Source organism: Phaseolus vulgaris, chromosome 9, assembly GCF_051622355.1.
Source record: "Phaseolus vulgaris cultivar YP4 chromosome 9, ASM5162235v1, whole genome shotgun sequence".
NCBI classification, from domain to species: Eukaryota; Viridiplantae; Streptophyta; class Magnoliopsida; order Fabales; family Fabaceae; genus Phaseolus; species Phaseolus vulgaris.
The window spans coordinates 22,058,996-22,074,157 of record NC_143506.1 but is presented as its reverse complement, the minus strand read 5'-3'; the positions used below and the strand labels follow the sequence as shown (position 1 = coordinate 22,074,157).

Genomic DNA, 15,162 nt, shown 5'->3' with positions numbered 1-15,162 from the left:
ATTATTATATATGGATAAATTTGTATATATTATTTTAATATATATTTACATTTCCTTCTATTTTAAAACATGTTTTAGAAGCTAACTCTATTTAAAATATTGATCAAATAACAAAACTGAATGAATTTTTTTAGGATTTTTTTTTTTTATCTCAAATGATATTTTTTTTCTGGCGGGGAGAAAAGTATTTATTTTAACAACAATAAAGCTGAATTTTATATTTATTTAATTATTTAAAAATACAATCCGATTAAAAACATCGGATGAAGTTATCGGGTCGGGTTAGAAGTGTGACCCTAACAGCGTGAATGATGGGTCATTGCTAAAGTGTCTGCCTCTGAAGTGATCACCAACGACGCGGAAACTGGGCGAAATATAGCCCACGCCACCGTGTTTGGGTCAGTCGTCATGGAAGTCTCAAAAGATCCTAACTCAAACCCGGGTCACTTCGAAGATTCAGATTCCGAACTCGAACTCTACACCATCCCAAGCTCTTCAAGTAAGCAATCTCTCTCCCAACCCTAATTTTTCCCTCTCCCCATTTCAACCTAACCGGCGTGGTCGTTTTGTAAGGATGGTTCGCGTGGGACGAAATTCACGAAACCGAGAGAACAGCGTTCAAGGAATTTTTCGATGCGAGCTCGATTTCGAGAACCCCCAAAATATACAAAGAATACAGAGACTTCATCATCAACAAGTACAGGGAAGAACCTTCCAGGAGGCTCACATTCACCGAGGTGAGAAAATCGCTGGTTGGTGACGTCACGTTTCTGCACAAGGCGTTCCTCTTCCTAGAGAATTGGGGTTTGATCAACTACGGCGCGCCCTCTGCTGCAGACGTGGAGAAGGAAGAGGAGGAGGAGGAACCGTGCAAGGTTCGCCTCGAAGAAGGAACCCCCAATGGGATTCGCGTGGTGGCCACGCCGAACTCGTTGAAGCCGATATTGGTGCCTCGCGGTGCGAAGACTGGTGGAAATGCGACCGCGGCTTCTCTCAAATTGCCACCGCTCGCCTCCTATTCGGATATTTATGGGGATTTGATTAGGCAGAAAGAGGGGAACTGTGGGCTTTGCGGTGGCAAATGTGGTTCAGGACATTACCTATGTACTCAGGTTATTACTTTAAAAAAAATGTTTTTTTAATTTTTGTTTGTATTAAGGTATTACTTTTAGTGATAGATTGTGTGGTTCTTTGGTTGTATTTCCTCTTTATATCAGAGTGAAGGAGTAGGGGTCATCTAACATTTTGTTTCAGGTAGTGCTAGCTGGTGCTTTGCACTGGGTTCGTCTTGGTTTGGATGTTTAAAATCTTCTACATTGGATTAACTGTATGCTCGTGTAAGGGAGGGATTTTGAGAACTGCATGATAACCTTTGCCTTTGTTTCACATACTCTGAATCGAGGATAATGTTTTCTGCTTCCTATATTTGTAAAACCATTTTCACCCTTACTTATGTATTCTGTTTATCTGTTCGAAAATGGAGTTTATGTACTTCATTTAACATCCCCATGGCCTCTTGAATGTATGCTGATAAAGCATGTTCGAAGTTAATTAATTTGGGGAGATTTGTTTATCTCCTTCTGTTTGCCTCTTCAGCTAATTTTATAAAATTCCATGCCATTAAACATTCTATATGGGATTTTACTTATATTTCTGAAACTGGTTTCATTGTTGGTTATTCTATTCTATTTTAATATCATGCAGGATAATATCATTATTTGTGCAAATTGTTTCAAAAGTGGGAATTATGGGGAGAAAAGGTCTTCAGAGGATTTCGTATTGAGTGAGTCAAGTGAAAATAGTGGCAAACATGACACTGTCTGGACTGAGGGAGAAATTCTTCTCCTTTTGGAATCTGTTTTGAAGCATGGAGATGACTGGGAGCTTGTTGCTCAAAATGTTCAAACCAAGACTAAACTTGATTGTATCTCAAAACTCATTGAGCTGCCTTTTGGGGAGCTCATGTTGGGCCCTGCTCACAGAAATGTCAACATTAATAGTGCTAATGGCGTTGTGGTGAACAATGCCAAACAAGTTCAGTCATCTTCGTCTGACAACCAAGAAATTTCAAAGACAAAGGATCAACCTCCTGAGCCTACAAATGAAAATGAGCAGAATGGGGATGCTGTGAAGGAAAGTCCTTCAAAAAGACAGCGTGTTACTCCCCTGTCAGATTCCAGTTGTTCACTAATGAATCAGGTAGTCTTGAATTTCATATCCTTTGTTATACGTGTAACTTATAATTTTTTTAATCTGTTGCATTCCCTTTTTGTTGACTCATTGTGGAGTTATCTTATGTGTAACATTTTTGGATTTTGTGAAAGGCTCATATCATACCTGTGTACACTGTGTAAATGCCTCTTGGCCCGTCTCATCTCTAGTATATGTGAATATTGGTTGTAATATTTTATATTTTATTTGAAATAAAGTTGTTTTTGAATCAGTTATTGCTTTCACCTCCTTCATTATGACCATGGGTTTTTTTATGTTTTGACTTAGGTGGGACTGATCTCTAATGTGGTTGACCCTCATATCACAGCTGCCGCAGCTGATGCTGCTGTTTCAGCTCTTTGTGATGAGAATTTGTGTCCAAGGGATATATTTGATGTTGAAGAAGATTCAGCAAGGTCTGCCAAAAACCTATTAGTTTATTTTCATTAATCACATTTTGCTGACTAGTAACTTACTATTAAATATGGCCTTTATACATCCTGATACTTGTTATTCTCTGTATCAGAGATCTTGAGGGTGAAGGTTTAGAGATGGAGAGGTCCTCTCTATCAGGTATTTTATTTTTTTATTATGTACACTAAGCTGGTATTCTGATATTCTTTTCACAATCCATATAATTTTATGTTCATTTTTTGCATACATTTGCCTCCCCTAAAACTTATCTACTTTATATGAAACGAAAAAGCTTTGGCTCCTTCGATGCAAGTTGTATAGATAATGGTGATACTTGTCCATTATTTTTCTTCATAACCTTTGCTGTTTTGCGTGGTATACTTCTCAATATTTACAATACCAGATTCATTTGTCAGTAAAGGGAGGCTGTGTAATTAGGGGGACATCGTATTAGGAAACCATATCAGGGAGGGCAATGGTTACTCAGAGGTAAGTTCATGTTCCTCGTCAGATGAAAGTTTGAGCCTGTACCTTGTGAAGGTGCATTATAAGGATTTGGATGGGATTAAGTTGCTAGAAGTTAAATTCCTCAATTGGCTAAGCCCCAAAGCCAAGGATCTGCAAGTATATTTGCATAGGCCCAAGACACCAAACACTGGTTAGAAAGGTTTGTTTTTTGGTCAGCAATCAAAATATATAGATATGGTACAAGGGGTACCAACCTTCATAAAAAAAATCAAGAGGAAGAATAACAATTCAGAGAGGGGGTTATATGTTATTTACAGCGATATTAATAAATAGTAAATAACCAAGAAATCTTCCTACTTGAGCAGATAACAACCATAAAAAACTGCAACTAGAGGCAAAAGAAAAAAGTGACTGTATATACATTTATGCCTACCCTGCCAGCTATCTGAACTAATTATAATTATCTTGTCTTCCTCCCCTTTCAAGCATGCTTCTTCTCACAATCTTGTGAGACTTAATCCTGGACTGAGATCCCATCGTATATACATAGTGTTAATACACTGATTGAGGCTATTGGTCTATAACCAACAAAGCATTTAATGTACTGAAGTGTTCTATGTATGTCAAACATCTTTCCTTGAAGTACACACCAGTTACACTCCTTCCAAAGGCTCCAAACAATTGCAAGCCACAGTAAGTTGGGGGACAGAGAAGGTGAATCCAATGCAAAAGGGAAAGAGTGATTTACGTGGGATTGTGATGCTATTTATGTTTTTCTTCATTTAGAGCTTGAGCTATGAGAGATTTTCCATAGCTTGGGATCGTTCTGCTTATTTTTCTATTTCTCGCTCTCTCAGTTTCCGTCTCCCCATTTCCAGATAGGAAACATTTCATATTTGATTTCAAGCAACCCATTTTAGGGCAAGGATTGCTTAGTTAAGATGAAGTATAAAAGTCGAGCATGAAGTATAAAACAATTGAGAAAAAGGGCATAGGTATAGGATAGGATAGGACTGCTTAAAAATAATAAAATACTGAAGACACGAAATAAAGTCAAGAATAAAGAATTCAAAGTTTAAGTGTGCTATTTTCGACTTGACAATTCTTTTTACCTGTTGCTTCTTACTGGGGGTCATTTATGGGCATGGTTTTGCATTTTTCTTGCTCCGTATCATGAAACTGTTCAGAAATTACAGCATGAAAGATTGATTTCTTACGTATAATATGATTTTGAAGAATGAGTTTGCCCCCCCCAACCATAGCACTTATTTCAATATCAATCACTAGTCCTTTTCAGATGCGTCAATTGAGGTTTACTTCGGACAAGAGAAATAAATAGAGAGCTTTAATTTTTTTACTTTAAATTAACATGCACGTATCCTATTTTTTTGGGCATCATTTGTTGATATATGTATTTGTGTATAAACATTGTGTATGTAGTAGCTGCTTGTCACCTTTAATCTGAGCTTGCTCTTGCAGAAATACCTTTGCCACTGCGTGTAAGAGCTGCCACTGCAACTGCTCTTGGAGCTGCAGCTGCTCGAGCAAAGTTGTTGGCTGACCAGGAAGTCAGAGAGATTGAACATTTAGTAGCAACTATAATTGAAGCTCAGGTTCCTAGTTCATGATTTTTTATATCTTCAACTCCTGTCCGCACCCTAATTTCTCTGGTTCATGTCTCCATTTAGGGGTTAACTATTTTTTATTTGCTTATTTGTTAACTAGATCAATAAATTGCTGTACAAGGTTAAACATTTTGACGATCTGGAGCTGTTGATGGAAAAGGAACATGCTGAAATGGAAAATATAAAAGATTCTATCTTGACTGAACGGATTGATGTGTTAAGGAGAACATTTAGATCTGGAATCACTAGATGGAAGGATTATTCTTATGTAAAATCTTAGACCATGTATAGTTTTGGTACTCGATGGGTACGATTGGACTGCCATTTTACCTAAGGGCCAACGAATTACTGTAAGATTTAGTATTCAATATCATTTTTCATCAGTGCCAATGTAGTAATGTAAAATTGATTATTTATTACACCGTAATCCAGTTATCAGCTAACAGCTTTGAAAAGTTATATCTTTTATACTATCTAAACCTTTTTGGGTAGCGCTTACGTGCCATTGATATTTCTAATTTTGGCTTTTGAATTGGATACTATATATTCGTTTAACTTCTGTTCTAATGTAATTAAATTGTACAAAATTCAAGTTCTTTCACTTATAAAGTTTCTTGTGTAGACTATTACACTGCATCATAAAAGATGCCCAGTTGCAGACTTTATGAGTTTCACGTTGAGTAGAATGAACTACTTAAGTCTTGAGGTTCTTCTCACCTAGGGTTGTACTCTCTTTTTGTGCTTAATTCCTATTAAGTGATGTTTTTATTGAGATTTAAGTCCATAAAAGGGTTAGTTATATAGTGGATTAAGATGCAAGCCCATTAGTAAATGATTGGCACCTGAATGTGATCATTATGAGTTCATTATATATGAATCTCTGATCAAGCATGAGTAACTTGGTCCCCCCTCCAAATATATAATAATTTAAAAATTAATTACTGAAAAAACTATATAATTAAAATAAAATTGTATAATGCATTATATAAATTTGCATGTTCCTATTTTAGTCTTTATTCTAAGCCTCATGACTTCGCATTCTTTTATTCTTAACGGGGATTAAATTTCGTCGAGTGAAAAGTCACTAGAACAACACATTATTCCAATGTGCATAAATTTGTATGTGTGAATGTTCGTATGTTCCCTTTCTATGTTTGCTTATAGGATTGATATTTTTGGTGTCAATGTGCTTTCCTGATGGTCGTTTTGTTGTATGATAGAACGATGGACCTGGAGTAAGAAAATGTGTGATATGTCTTCATTCTCTGTACTTTCATTAATCTTATAGTTCGGCTATCCTAAAAGTAGCTAACACGGCAAAAGAAATACAATTCTACAGAAATATAAAAGTAAAACAATTTTTCATTTATTCAATTCTCCTCTAGGTAACATGTGTCTATATCATTTGATAGCCCCTACAAATTGAGAAGGAGACCTAGCTTGGAAACAAGATAATGAAATTGTTGGGGGTCAAAACTTTGTTATAAATGTTAGTAAATTGCCAAGAAAATGAAATAGGCAATAGTTTCGTTAGCCTACGTTGAGTCCTTTCTATGTGACAATCCAACTCTATATACTTTGTACATTCATGGAAAATCAGGTTGACAACTATATATAGAGCAAATTGGTTGTCACAATATAGTAAAGACTGTAAAGATTCACTTTTGAAAGGAACTTGAAGATCTTGCAAGAAAAAAGTAAGCCATTGAATTTCACAATTTGTAGCTGTCATGACCCTATATTTACAAGAACTTTTGGAGCTTATGGTTTGCTTATTTGACTTTCATGAAATGAGTGAAGAGTCGAGATACACACCATAACATGTAATGGATCTCCTTGTGTCAAGATAATGTTAGAATGTATGGCCAAAACAAGAGGGAGGTGAATTGTTTTCACAAGATTTTTGTAAAGATTTTTGTAAAGATTTGAAGTATATAAAGATTTGAAGTATAGTGAAAAGTTATGTAAAATCAATCAATTGATTTTCTGTCTAACTTGATAAAATAACAGATTTATAGTTCTTTTAGAAAAATCAATCATTGGAAGGGTTTTGCCAGTATATGTAACCGAATCGAAAAACCTGAAAGTTATTGACACTTGGTTGGAAACATGACTATTATTAGACATGTGTGAGTGATGTAAGAGAGTTATAAGGCTTTGATACTGCTATTTGGTGAAACCAAACTCTTGTTGACCTTGATTTTCCTTGAAGGGTTCAAATTCTTATTGCCTTATATCAGATTCATCATTGCAAAAAGTTGCATTGGCAAATGAATGCTTGGGGTTATGCTTTGTGAACTTAAAATGCAGCGAGAAACTGTTTCTTGTAGCAGGAGTCCACAATGTGACCCATCTTACCACAATGGCTACAAACTTTATTACCATAACCATGACCAAGGTTTCCATTTCCTCTCCCACCATAACCTGAAAAAGGTGTATCCTCTTCCTATGTTATTTCTTTGCCAATAGCAACCATGACCTTGGGGTGTTCCACAGTTTCACCAAACATTTGTCTTTCCTGCTAAACGAGTATGGAAAAAACACGATTCAAAAGGAGGTAAGGTGACCATGAACATGATTTGGTACTTCATTCACAATGGAATATCCATCATTCAATCCTCAAAGAAACTTGACCACTTGGTCTTGAGTTTTACTTTTCTAAATATTAACGGAGGCTACCAAAAAAACTCAAGTTCATCCCATAGAGTTTTTAGTTCACTAAAATATTTAGTGACACTTAGCTCTTGCTTAAGAGAAGTGATTGTGTCTTAAAGATTTGCAATGCGAAACAAGTCTCCTTTAGAAACCGCTCTTCAAGATCAAACCGGATGCTAGAAGCAATGTCTCTCCATATGATACTCTGAGCTATGGAAGGAGAAAGAGATAGCAGAAGTAAAGACACAACCATTATGTTTGTCCTATCCCAGATCGGGTATATATGATTGGTGCGAGTTGGAGCTGAGATGGTTCCATCAATTAAATCAAGTTTATTTTTAGAGACTAAACTCATTCAAAACGATTGTGACCATTAATGGTAATTAAGGGAGTTGAGAATAGAAGAAACAAGGATTAGGTATGGGTTTTCAGATGAGTGAAGATAATATGGTGATCGGGATTCTTAAGATGGATCAATATCCTTAATTGAAATATAGGAAATCAAAGCTCTGATACCATAATAGAAAACTTAATAAAAGAGATGACGTATTTCTAAATTTGCGTATGCTTCATTTTTCACACTCTACGAGTTGTAGGAACGATAAATAGGTATTAAAAAAACTGACATGTACAATATTGAAGTGTTTCTAAGCAAAAATTGATGGGTTCCATATTGAATAGTTGTATTTGTGGTTTATCAATGTGAATCAAGGAAAGTGGATTTATTGGATGGATTTGTCAAAAGTAGGTTGGGGGAAGTATACTGTTAACATTCCTTTAGTTTTCATCTAACGGAGTATATGTCAAAGGAAAAATATAAGTAGAAAGGTAACTCGCATGATAAATAAAATTAATCATAAATTATAGTGAACTGCTTTATTCTAGGTAAGGAAAACTTTGAGACTATTTTGAACAAGACTAGTCAAGATATATATAAAAAAAATCAAGATAAATAAATTTAGATAATTTTTGCTATAAAAGATAAGAGAGAAAGACTAAATAAACTTTTTCATAAACTAAAACTAATTTATGCATTAATTAAAAAACATCTTTAAAAATTTTACGTATTTTACAAATTAATTAATACATAAAAATTAATCTTAATTTATGGAAAACATTAAATTTTTTCTTGTATTTTTATTTTAAAGTGCCCTTATGAGAAATTTGTTGAAACAAATCCTTAGTGATGTTATGAGAAATATGGCCTCCCAGAGCATACAATCACTTAAACATATGCCTAACATACCAAATATTTCATTAGCCCCTGATTTGTGAATGTATGAAGGAGAGACATAAAAATCAAGTATTTGTAATGATTTTAATTTTTATTAATGTATAATTGATTTAGTTATTATTGAATCCTTAATATACCATCTATTTATGACATTCTATCAGTTATAGTTGATCTATCTTAAAACAACTCAATATTTCATTTACATTATGCTGATAAAAAAAATCTACTTACATTAGAGAATGTATTAAAAAAGTGTGTTACAGTGTTCCTACCGTTCTTGTATTATATTGAAACTAAACGTACTTTGAGATGGATTAACGATGAATGAATGAGTATCGTGTAAATAATTTCTTATGAGAACTAATAGAAATAGCTGATTTAATTTGTACTTTGTTACAGCTAAATCATATATTTTTCTGTCTCCTTCCCCTCTTCCTCTGGCACTATCACTTCATATATTCCTTGCCAACTGCTACAACTTTTCTTAAATTTATTGGCCTATACAATTTTTAGACAAAACCTTCAGTCTCCATCTCCCAGTCCAGTAAATTCAACAGCAAATAAAGATCCTTGCCACCATAATGTTGTAATTGATTTGACTCAAAAGTGTATAAGTTGTTTTTTATTCCAATCCAACTGCATCCGATGACCTCTTTAGTACCTTTAGTTTCCACAGCCTTTCTCATTCGAACCATGGTCTCCCATCTACCCCTCATTTGATATGTTTGAGCCAAAACCAAGTAGGGTAAGGATGTTTGTGTTTCCCTATCGATTATTTTCTCTGCAACTCCTTCTATAATTTGCAGGTCTCCATAAACTGCACATGCAAAAAGAATTGACCTCCAAATGCCAGAGGTACTTCTATACGGCATTGTTTCTATGATATCAATGGCTTCTTTGAGTTTACCAGCTTTACTCAACATTGCCACAACACATTCATAATGTTCTTCTTCTGGTTTTACTCCAAATTTAATCTCCATTGAGGAAAATATTTCAATTCCTTCATCAACCAATAACCCATAGTTGCATGCTAGTAGAACTGAAGTAAGTGTTATTCGATCTGGAAGCATGTCCTCTCTAGTCAATAATTCCCTGAAGAGGTCCATGGTGGAAGACACTCGCCCATTGTAAGTCAGACCCATCAGCATAGTGTTCCATGATACCAAATCTTTTATTTTCATTTCATTGAAGATATTCAAGGCATCGTCAATAAACCCAAATTTGGCATACATGTCAACAAGTGAATTGGCAATAACTGCATCTGACTCAAAACCTAGTTTAGGAACCAAAGAATGGATTTGATTACCCATTTCAACTGGTAACAAAATTGAAACAGAACTCAGGAGAGAGCTAACCATGTATTCTGTTGGCCTGATATTCTCCCTCAAGGTCAGCACAAAAAGTCGCAGAGCATCTTCCCCTAAATCATGTCTAGCATAGCCTGAAATCATGGAATTGCATAGAGCTGAATCCCATTGATCTTGTTCCTTAAAGAGCTGAACAGAATCCTCCAATCTGTTGCATTTGGAAAAGAGGTCAATAGCAGCACTGGATACAATGCTATTATAAACAAATCCCATCTTGAAACAATAGGCAAAAACCTGCTTACCCTTGTCCAAGTCTCGCAAGTTAGAAGAGACACTCATTAACATTGAACATGTAAACTGATCGGGTAAAAACTCGACACCTCTCATCTGATAGAACAGCTCCAGAGCCTGCTCATGGTGCCCAGCTCTTTGACAGGCCCAGATCAAAGAGTTCCAAGATATAACATCAAACTGTTTCATAGTCATAATCACACCAAAAGCATATTCAACCAGACCAAGCTTTCCATACATTGTTATTAACGAATTCCCAAGAACTACATTATCCAAATCCATCTCACTTCTGATCATCCTACAATGTATCTGCTTAGCATGGGAGGGACTTGACACGAGTGACATCACAATGGAGAAAGTGAACCCACTGGGCCTCACATCAGTGCCTTGCATTTCAACAAAAAGCTCCAATGCATGACTTAAAAACCCAAAAGAAGCATAACCCGAAATCATGGAGTTCCAAGTAACAACATCTCTAGCAGGCATTACATCAAACACGTGGAAGGCCTTGCAAAGCTGGCCACTTTTCAGAAACCCCTTTAAGAAAATGTTCCAGGACGTGGAGTTCTTGTGTGAAATATCGTCAAACACCTTCAGTGTGTCATTGATGTGGCCGAGCTCTGAGTAGAGATTGAGACAGCGATTACCCAGATAGGTGTAGGTGTTAAGACCCAGTTTGAAGAAATGGGCATGCACGACTTTGACAAAATTAAGAGATCTTTGAGATAAACAGTGGTTTAGGAGAAGAGAGCAATAGGAAAGAGGAAAGTGAGGACCTTTCGTGTGCTTAAAAAATGGGTACATGCAAACGCTATTGTCACGCTCACAGGTACATTTGAGAGTTAGAGATAACACTCAAAAACAAACGCACGCTGAATTACAGCTTTCTCAAGTTTTCATCTCTGCCTTTGATGATGCAGTGTGATACTGATACCAACTCAACGTCAATCTAAAAGTGAACATTTTCTTTTAGTTATAATACATGTTCGAATAAAATTGTTTAATTTTATAAATTTAAAAGAATAGATATATTATTAAAACTCTAGGAATTAAAATTTAATCTTTTAAACTATGGTGACAAAAGTAGATTTAAATCAAAAAGTTATTTTGAAAGAAGAGAACAACATATTAGAAACATAAAAAAGAGAGTAACATATAAATATTATAGGTAAATGCTAATTTGCGTAGACTTATTTAGTCACCTTGTTTTCATTTCTTTTCTACTCGATTGCATTTGTAATAGCTCTCTTCCACCTCTTCTTATTTTCAATTATTACTTGTACTAGATTTGTTACCACACTTTTTTTAATTTTTTTTTCATACAGTTACATTGTAGTAATGAAAAATAACAATTTGAATAATCTACGAACTTGATTTTAGAATAAAATTTCTAAAATGAAAGAAAAAATTGGAAAATTTATTTCAAAACGAATGGAAGATTATGAAAAATATGAGCTGTGTACTCTTAAAATAAATAATAGAAAGAGGCGGGTTGTGGATCGATAACATAGATTAACCAGCAAAAATCTCAAGTTTTATGGATTTTATTTACAGATTTAATTTGGGTTTGATTTAGTTACAAAAGAAAAATCTTTAAAACTATTCATCTTTTTTCTTTAATTTAAAAAAAAAATATCATTTTTGGACTTGAGCATGGATCGTTTAAGCCAACTAATAAATTAGATATTTTTCAATAAAAATATGTAAGCATGTGAAACATGGATACAGAAATTGAGTCTGTTTAATTGTGGGCTTAATTGGAGCGATGCACAGATGAGCAATTTACACATCTAAGTCCAATACTAATAGCAAGGGAATGTAGATATTTGCATAAATATATATAATTTGATGGGAAGAGAGGAAAGGGAAGGGGGAGATCTTTCTGTAATATCTTGTTTTGTTCGAATATTTGGAGGTAATGGTAGGGTCGAAGAATTATTGGGATCAAACTCCTTTTCTTCTTGCTTTTACTTCCGATGCAATCCTAGAGAGGCTTAACGTCCCAAAACTTTTGGCTTATGATAAATAGCTATAGAACCAATCCAACCACAGCATTTGCCAAATATTCCCGGTCTGCCAGAAGAGAGGTTTTGTTCCAATCAGCTAGACTTCTAAACCTGTGATATTTTGCAACGATCTGCACAATTGGGTAAAACGTGATGTTTCATAAACAATTTTTTCTGCCAATAGTCTAACACTCATAGTGTCATGAATTTTGGGTAAAAATATTATGCTCCAGTCTCCTACTAGACACCCACAACTGTTAGCAAGAAACGAAACGGACTCGATCCAACTTAAGCTACATACTTTGAAGCTGCTCATTGAATCAGTCTCTTGAAATCAGTAAGTCAGCTGAATATAGGCCAAAAAACTTTGAACGGTAACGTGGTTCCAAGCTTTTTCTATCCAGAATTGTCCTCCTCAGATCGGTTAATATTAACAATCTGCCCAACTGCAACCAGGAATTTTCGGAACATGCTTGTCTCTCATCAGTTCTCTTACTAGTGCTGACCCTTCCCAATCCCCAGAAGATGCAAGTATGTTAGATAATTGTATATAAGCACCTGAATTTTCAGGATCAAGCTGAATGATTTGCTCTGCCGCTGTCTTGCCAATAATTTTGTTTCCATGAGCAATACAGCCTCTCAATACTGACAACCACATGTTTGCATCAGCCTGAAAAGGCATCTCTGCCATAAGATCCATTGCTTCCTCGAAGCATCCAGCTCGAGCAAAAAGATCAACCATGCAAGAGTAATGTTCAATTCCGGGATTTATATTATAGTTATGTGTCATTGTGTGGAACAGATATCTTCCTTCTTCAACCAGACCACAGTGATCACAGGCTGAAAGAACTCCAGTAAAAGTAATGGCAGAAGGCTTGACACCACAGTACCTCATTTCGCTAAAGAGTGTTAATGCTTCAATTCCATGTCCATTTGCGGCATACCCCATCAACATTGTGTTCCAAGAGACTTCATCAGTTTTTACCATTCCATCAAAAACTTTACGCCCTATCTTAACAAAACCACATTTACAGTAAAAATCAACAAGGGAGGTAGAAATAATCTGGTCGGAGTCGAGTCCAATGGTAACAGCTTTACCGAATACCTGCTCACCAAGTTCAAGGGATGATTTGCTGGCACAAGCACTGATAACACTAGCAAAACTAAACTTGTCCATTTTTAAGTCCAGCTTATTCATCTGACAAAAAACATCTAACGCTTCAATTGGACACGCATTCTGGGTCAGGCCAACTAGGATTGAATTCCATGAAATTAAGGTTTTCTTAGGCATCGTATTAAAAATCCATTTGGCATCTTCTATCCTTCCACAATTGGAATACACACTGATCATAGTATTAAGTAAAATGGTATCATAAGCTTTGAGCTCACTAAACAACTTGCAAGCTTCACAAGGGCTTTGACATTTGGAGTAGGCATCAAGCAGAGCACTAGCAACCACAATATCATGAGTCGCCCCGGCTTTAAAACCGTAGGCATGCATTTGCCTAACAAGTTCTACAACAAGTAAACAACTGCCTGCACTCAAAATATTAGCAACAGTAGACACGTCTCCCCTCACACCATTCCTGAGCATTGCAGAGAAAAGATTCACTGCTTCCATCTCCTCACCGTTGGACACATAACCCGAAATAATCGAATTCCACAGCACAACACATGGATCAACCTTAATATCGAAAACCCTTCTCGCCTCCCTCATTCTGCCAGCATTTGCATAACCAGATATCAAAGCTGAAAAAGAGAAATCATCCACTTCCCTCACGGAACTAATAACGCGAGCAGCACCATCCAAATCACCACACTTCCCGTACAAGTTAATCAGCGAGCTGCACAAAACCCTGTCAAGATCCAACCCAAGACCATCAACGAAAACACGTGCATGAACTTGTTTCCCGCAGTTGAGAGCCAGCAAGTCAGCACAAGCGCCGAGAACAGTGGCCAGCACAAAAGCATCACGGTACATTATCTGTGCAGGGTCAGAGTTCATTCTCTTGAAGAGGAAAAGCGCTTTCCCAGGATGCCCATGTCGGGAATAACTATGAATTATGGAATTCCAGACAAGGTGGTTCTTTGAGGGCATGGCATTGAATAGTGAGTAGGCTAGTTGGAGGTGTCCGGACTTGGCGAATGAGGAAACGACCATGTTCCATGAGAAGTGAGTCTTGTGAGGCATGGCATTGAACAAGTGGAAGGCATTGTGGGTGTGGCCTGAGTTGAGATGTGCTTGGACGAGGGTGTTCCAAGAGAAAGAGTTTGTACTGGGCATTTCGTCGAACAAGTGAGACGCATCACGGAGAAAACCGCAGCGGGTGTATAGCTGAAGAAGACGGTTTGCGACGGTGACGGAGTAATTCAGAATGCCAGTTTTAAGGAATGCCACGTGGAGTTGCCTCCCTTCACTGATGGTGGACCAGGACTGAAGCGTTCGTGCCAGACCATGCAATTCCATACCATTGTATTCACTTTCTTTGTAATATAAGGTAGCATGATATACATATGGAAGTGTAATCATATTACCACAATTCTTATAATAATATAATATTTAAATATTCTTTTATTAGTTAAGGTATTTATATTATCATAATTAATTCTCACGTAATTTATTTTTAAAATAAAGATTTTCAAAATACTTTTATTTTATCTAATAATGTTTTCATATTATTAAAACTGGTAAGTAGAATCTAGACGGAGGTGGATATGACAAGAACCATTTAGTTAAAAATTATAACTCCTTCATTTAAAAAAAAGGTTTTATAAAGCCAAAGTATAAGATTTTTAGGTTTTCTTTTCAAAAAAAAAATATGGTTTATAAGTTATTCGGATGAATATAACGTGAAAAACAGGCAACTAGACGAAACAAAAGTTAACCTCCTTGTACTTTTTTTTTCAACTTGCATAAACTTATAATGAGAAAGCTCATTAAATTTCGTTTC

The 15,162-nt window shown here is 35.9% G+C and overlaps 3 protein-coding genes across 5 annotated transcripts; 1 reads left to right on the top strand and 2 right to left on the bottom strand.

The window, feature by feature from the left end:
* Positions 1-248: 248 nt before the first annotated feature.
* On the top strand, positions 249-5,173 carry SWI3A (SWITCH/sucrose nonfermenting 3A). 2 transcript variants are annotated; one of them, XM_068624444.2, is made up of 7 exons: positions 249-499; positions 574-1,112; positions 1,705-2,199; positions 2,500-2,627; positions 2,738-2,784; positions 4,573-4,706; positions 4,819-5,173. In XM_068624444.2, the coding sequence occupies exons 1-7, from the start codon at positions 409-411 to the stop codon at positions 4,996-4,998; spliced, it is 1,614 nt and encodes a 537-aa protein (XP_068480545.1). In that variant the 5' UTR covers positions 249-408; the 3' UTR covers positions 4,999-5,173. The 2 variants fall into 2 exon arrangements, with proteins under 2 accessions (XP_068480545.1, XP_068480546.1); XM_068624445.2 differs by having other exon boundaries at positions 280-499; positions 4,840-5,173.
* A 3,748-nt stretch (positions 5,174-8,921) lies between these two features.
* LOC137822763 (Tetratricopeptide repeat (TPR)-like superfamily protein) lies at positions 8,922-11,167 on the bottom strand. 2 transcript variants are annotated; one of them, XM_090294708.1, is made up of 2 exons: positions 9,963-11,167; positions 9,743-9,880 (listed from the first exon to the last, which is right to left on the bottom strand). In XM_090294708.1, exons 1-2 carry the CDS (start codon positions 11,007-11,009, stop codon positions 9,803-9,805), a joined length of 1,125 nt encoding a protein of 374 aa, XP_090150834.1. In that variant the 5' UTR covers positions 11,010-11,167; the 3' UTR covers positions 9,743-9,802. The 2 variants fall into 2 exon arrangements, with proteins under 2 accessions (XP_068483857.1, XP_090150834.1); XM_068627756.2 differs by having other exon boundaries at positions 8,922-11,167.
* Positions 11,168-11,891: 724 nt separating this feature from the next.
* LOC137821400 (Pentatricopeptide repeat (PPR) superfamily protein) lies at positions 11,892-14,715 on the bottom strand. The gene has a single exon (XM_090295786.1). The coding sequence runs from the start codon at positions 14,676-14,678 to the stop codon at positions 12,642-12,644; it is 2,037 nt and encodes a 678-aa protein (XP_090151912.1). The 5' UTR covers positions 14,679-14,715; the 3' UTR covers positions 11,892-12,641.
* Between the last annotated feature and the right edge of the window lie 447 nt (positions 14,716-15,162).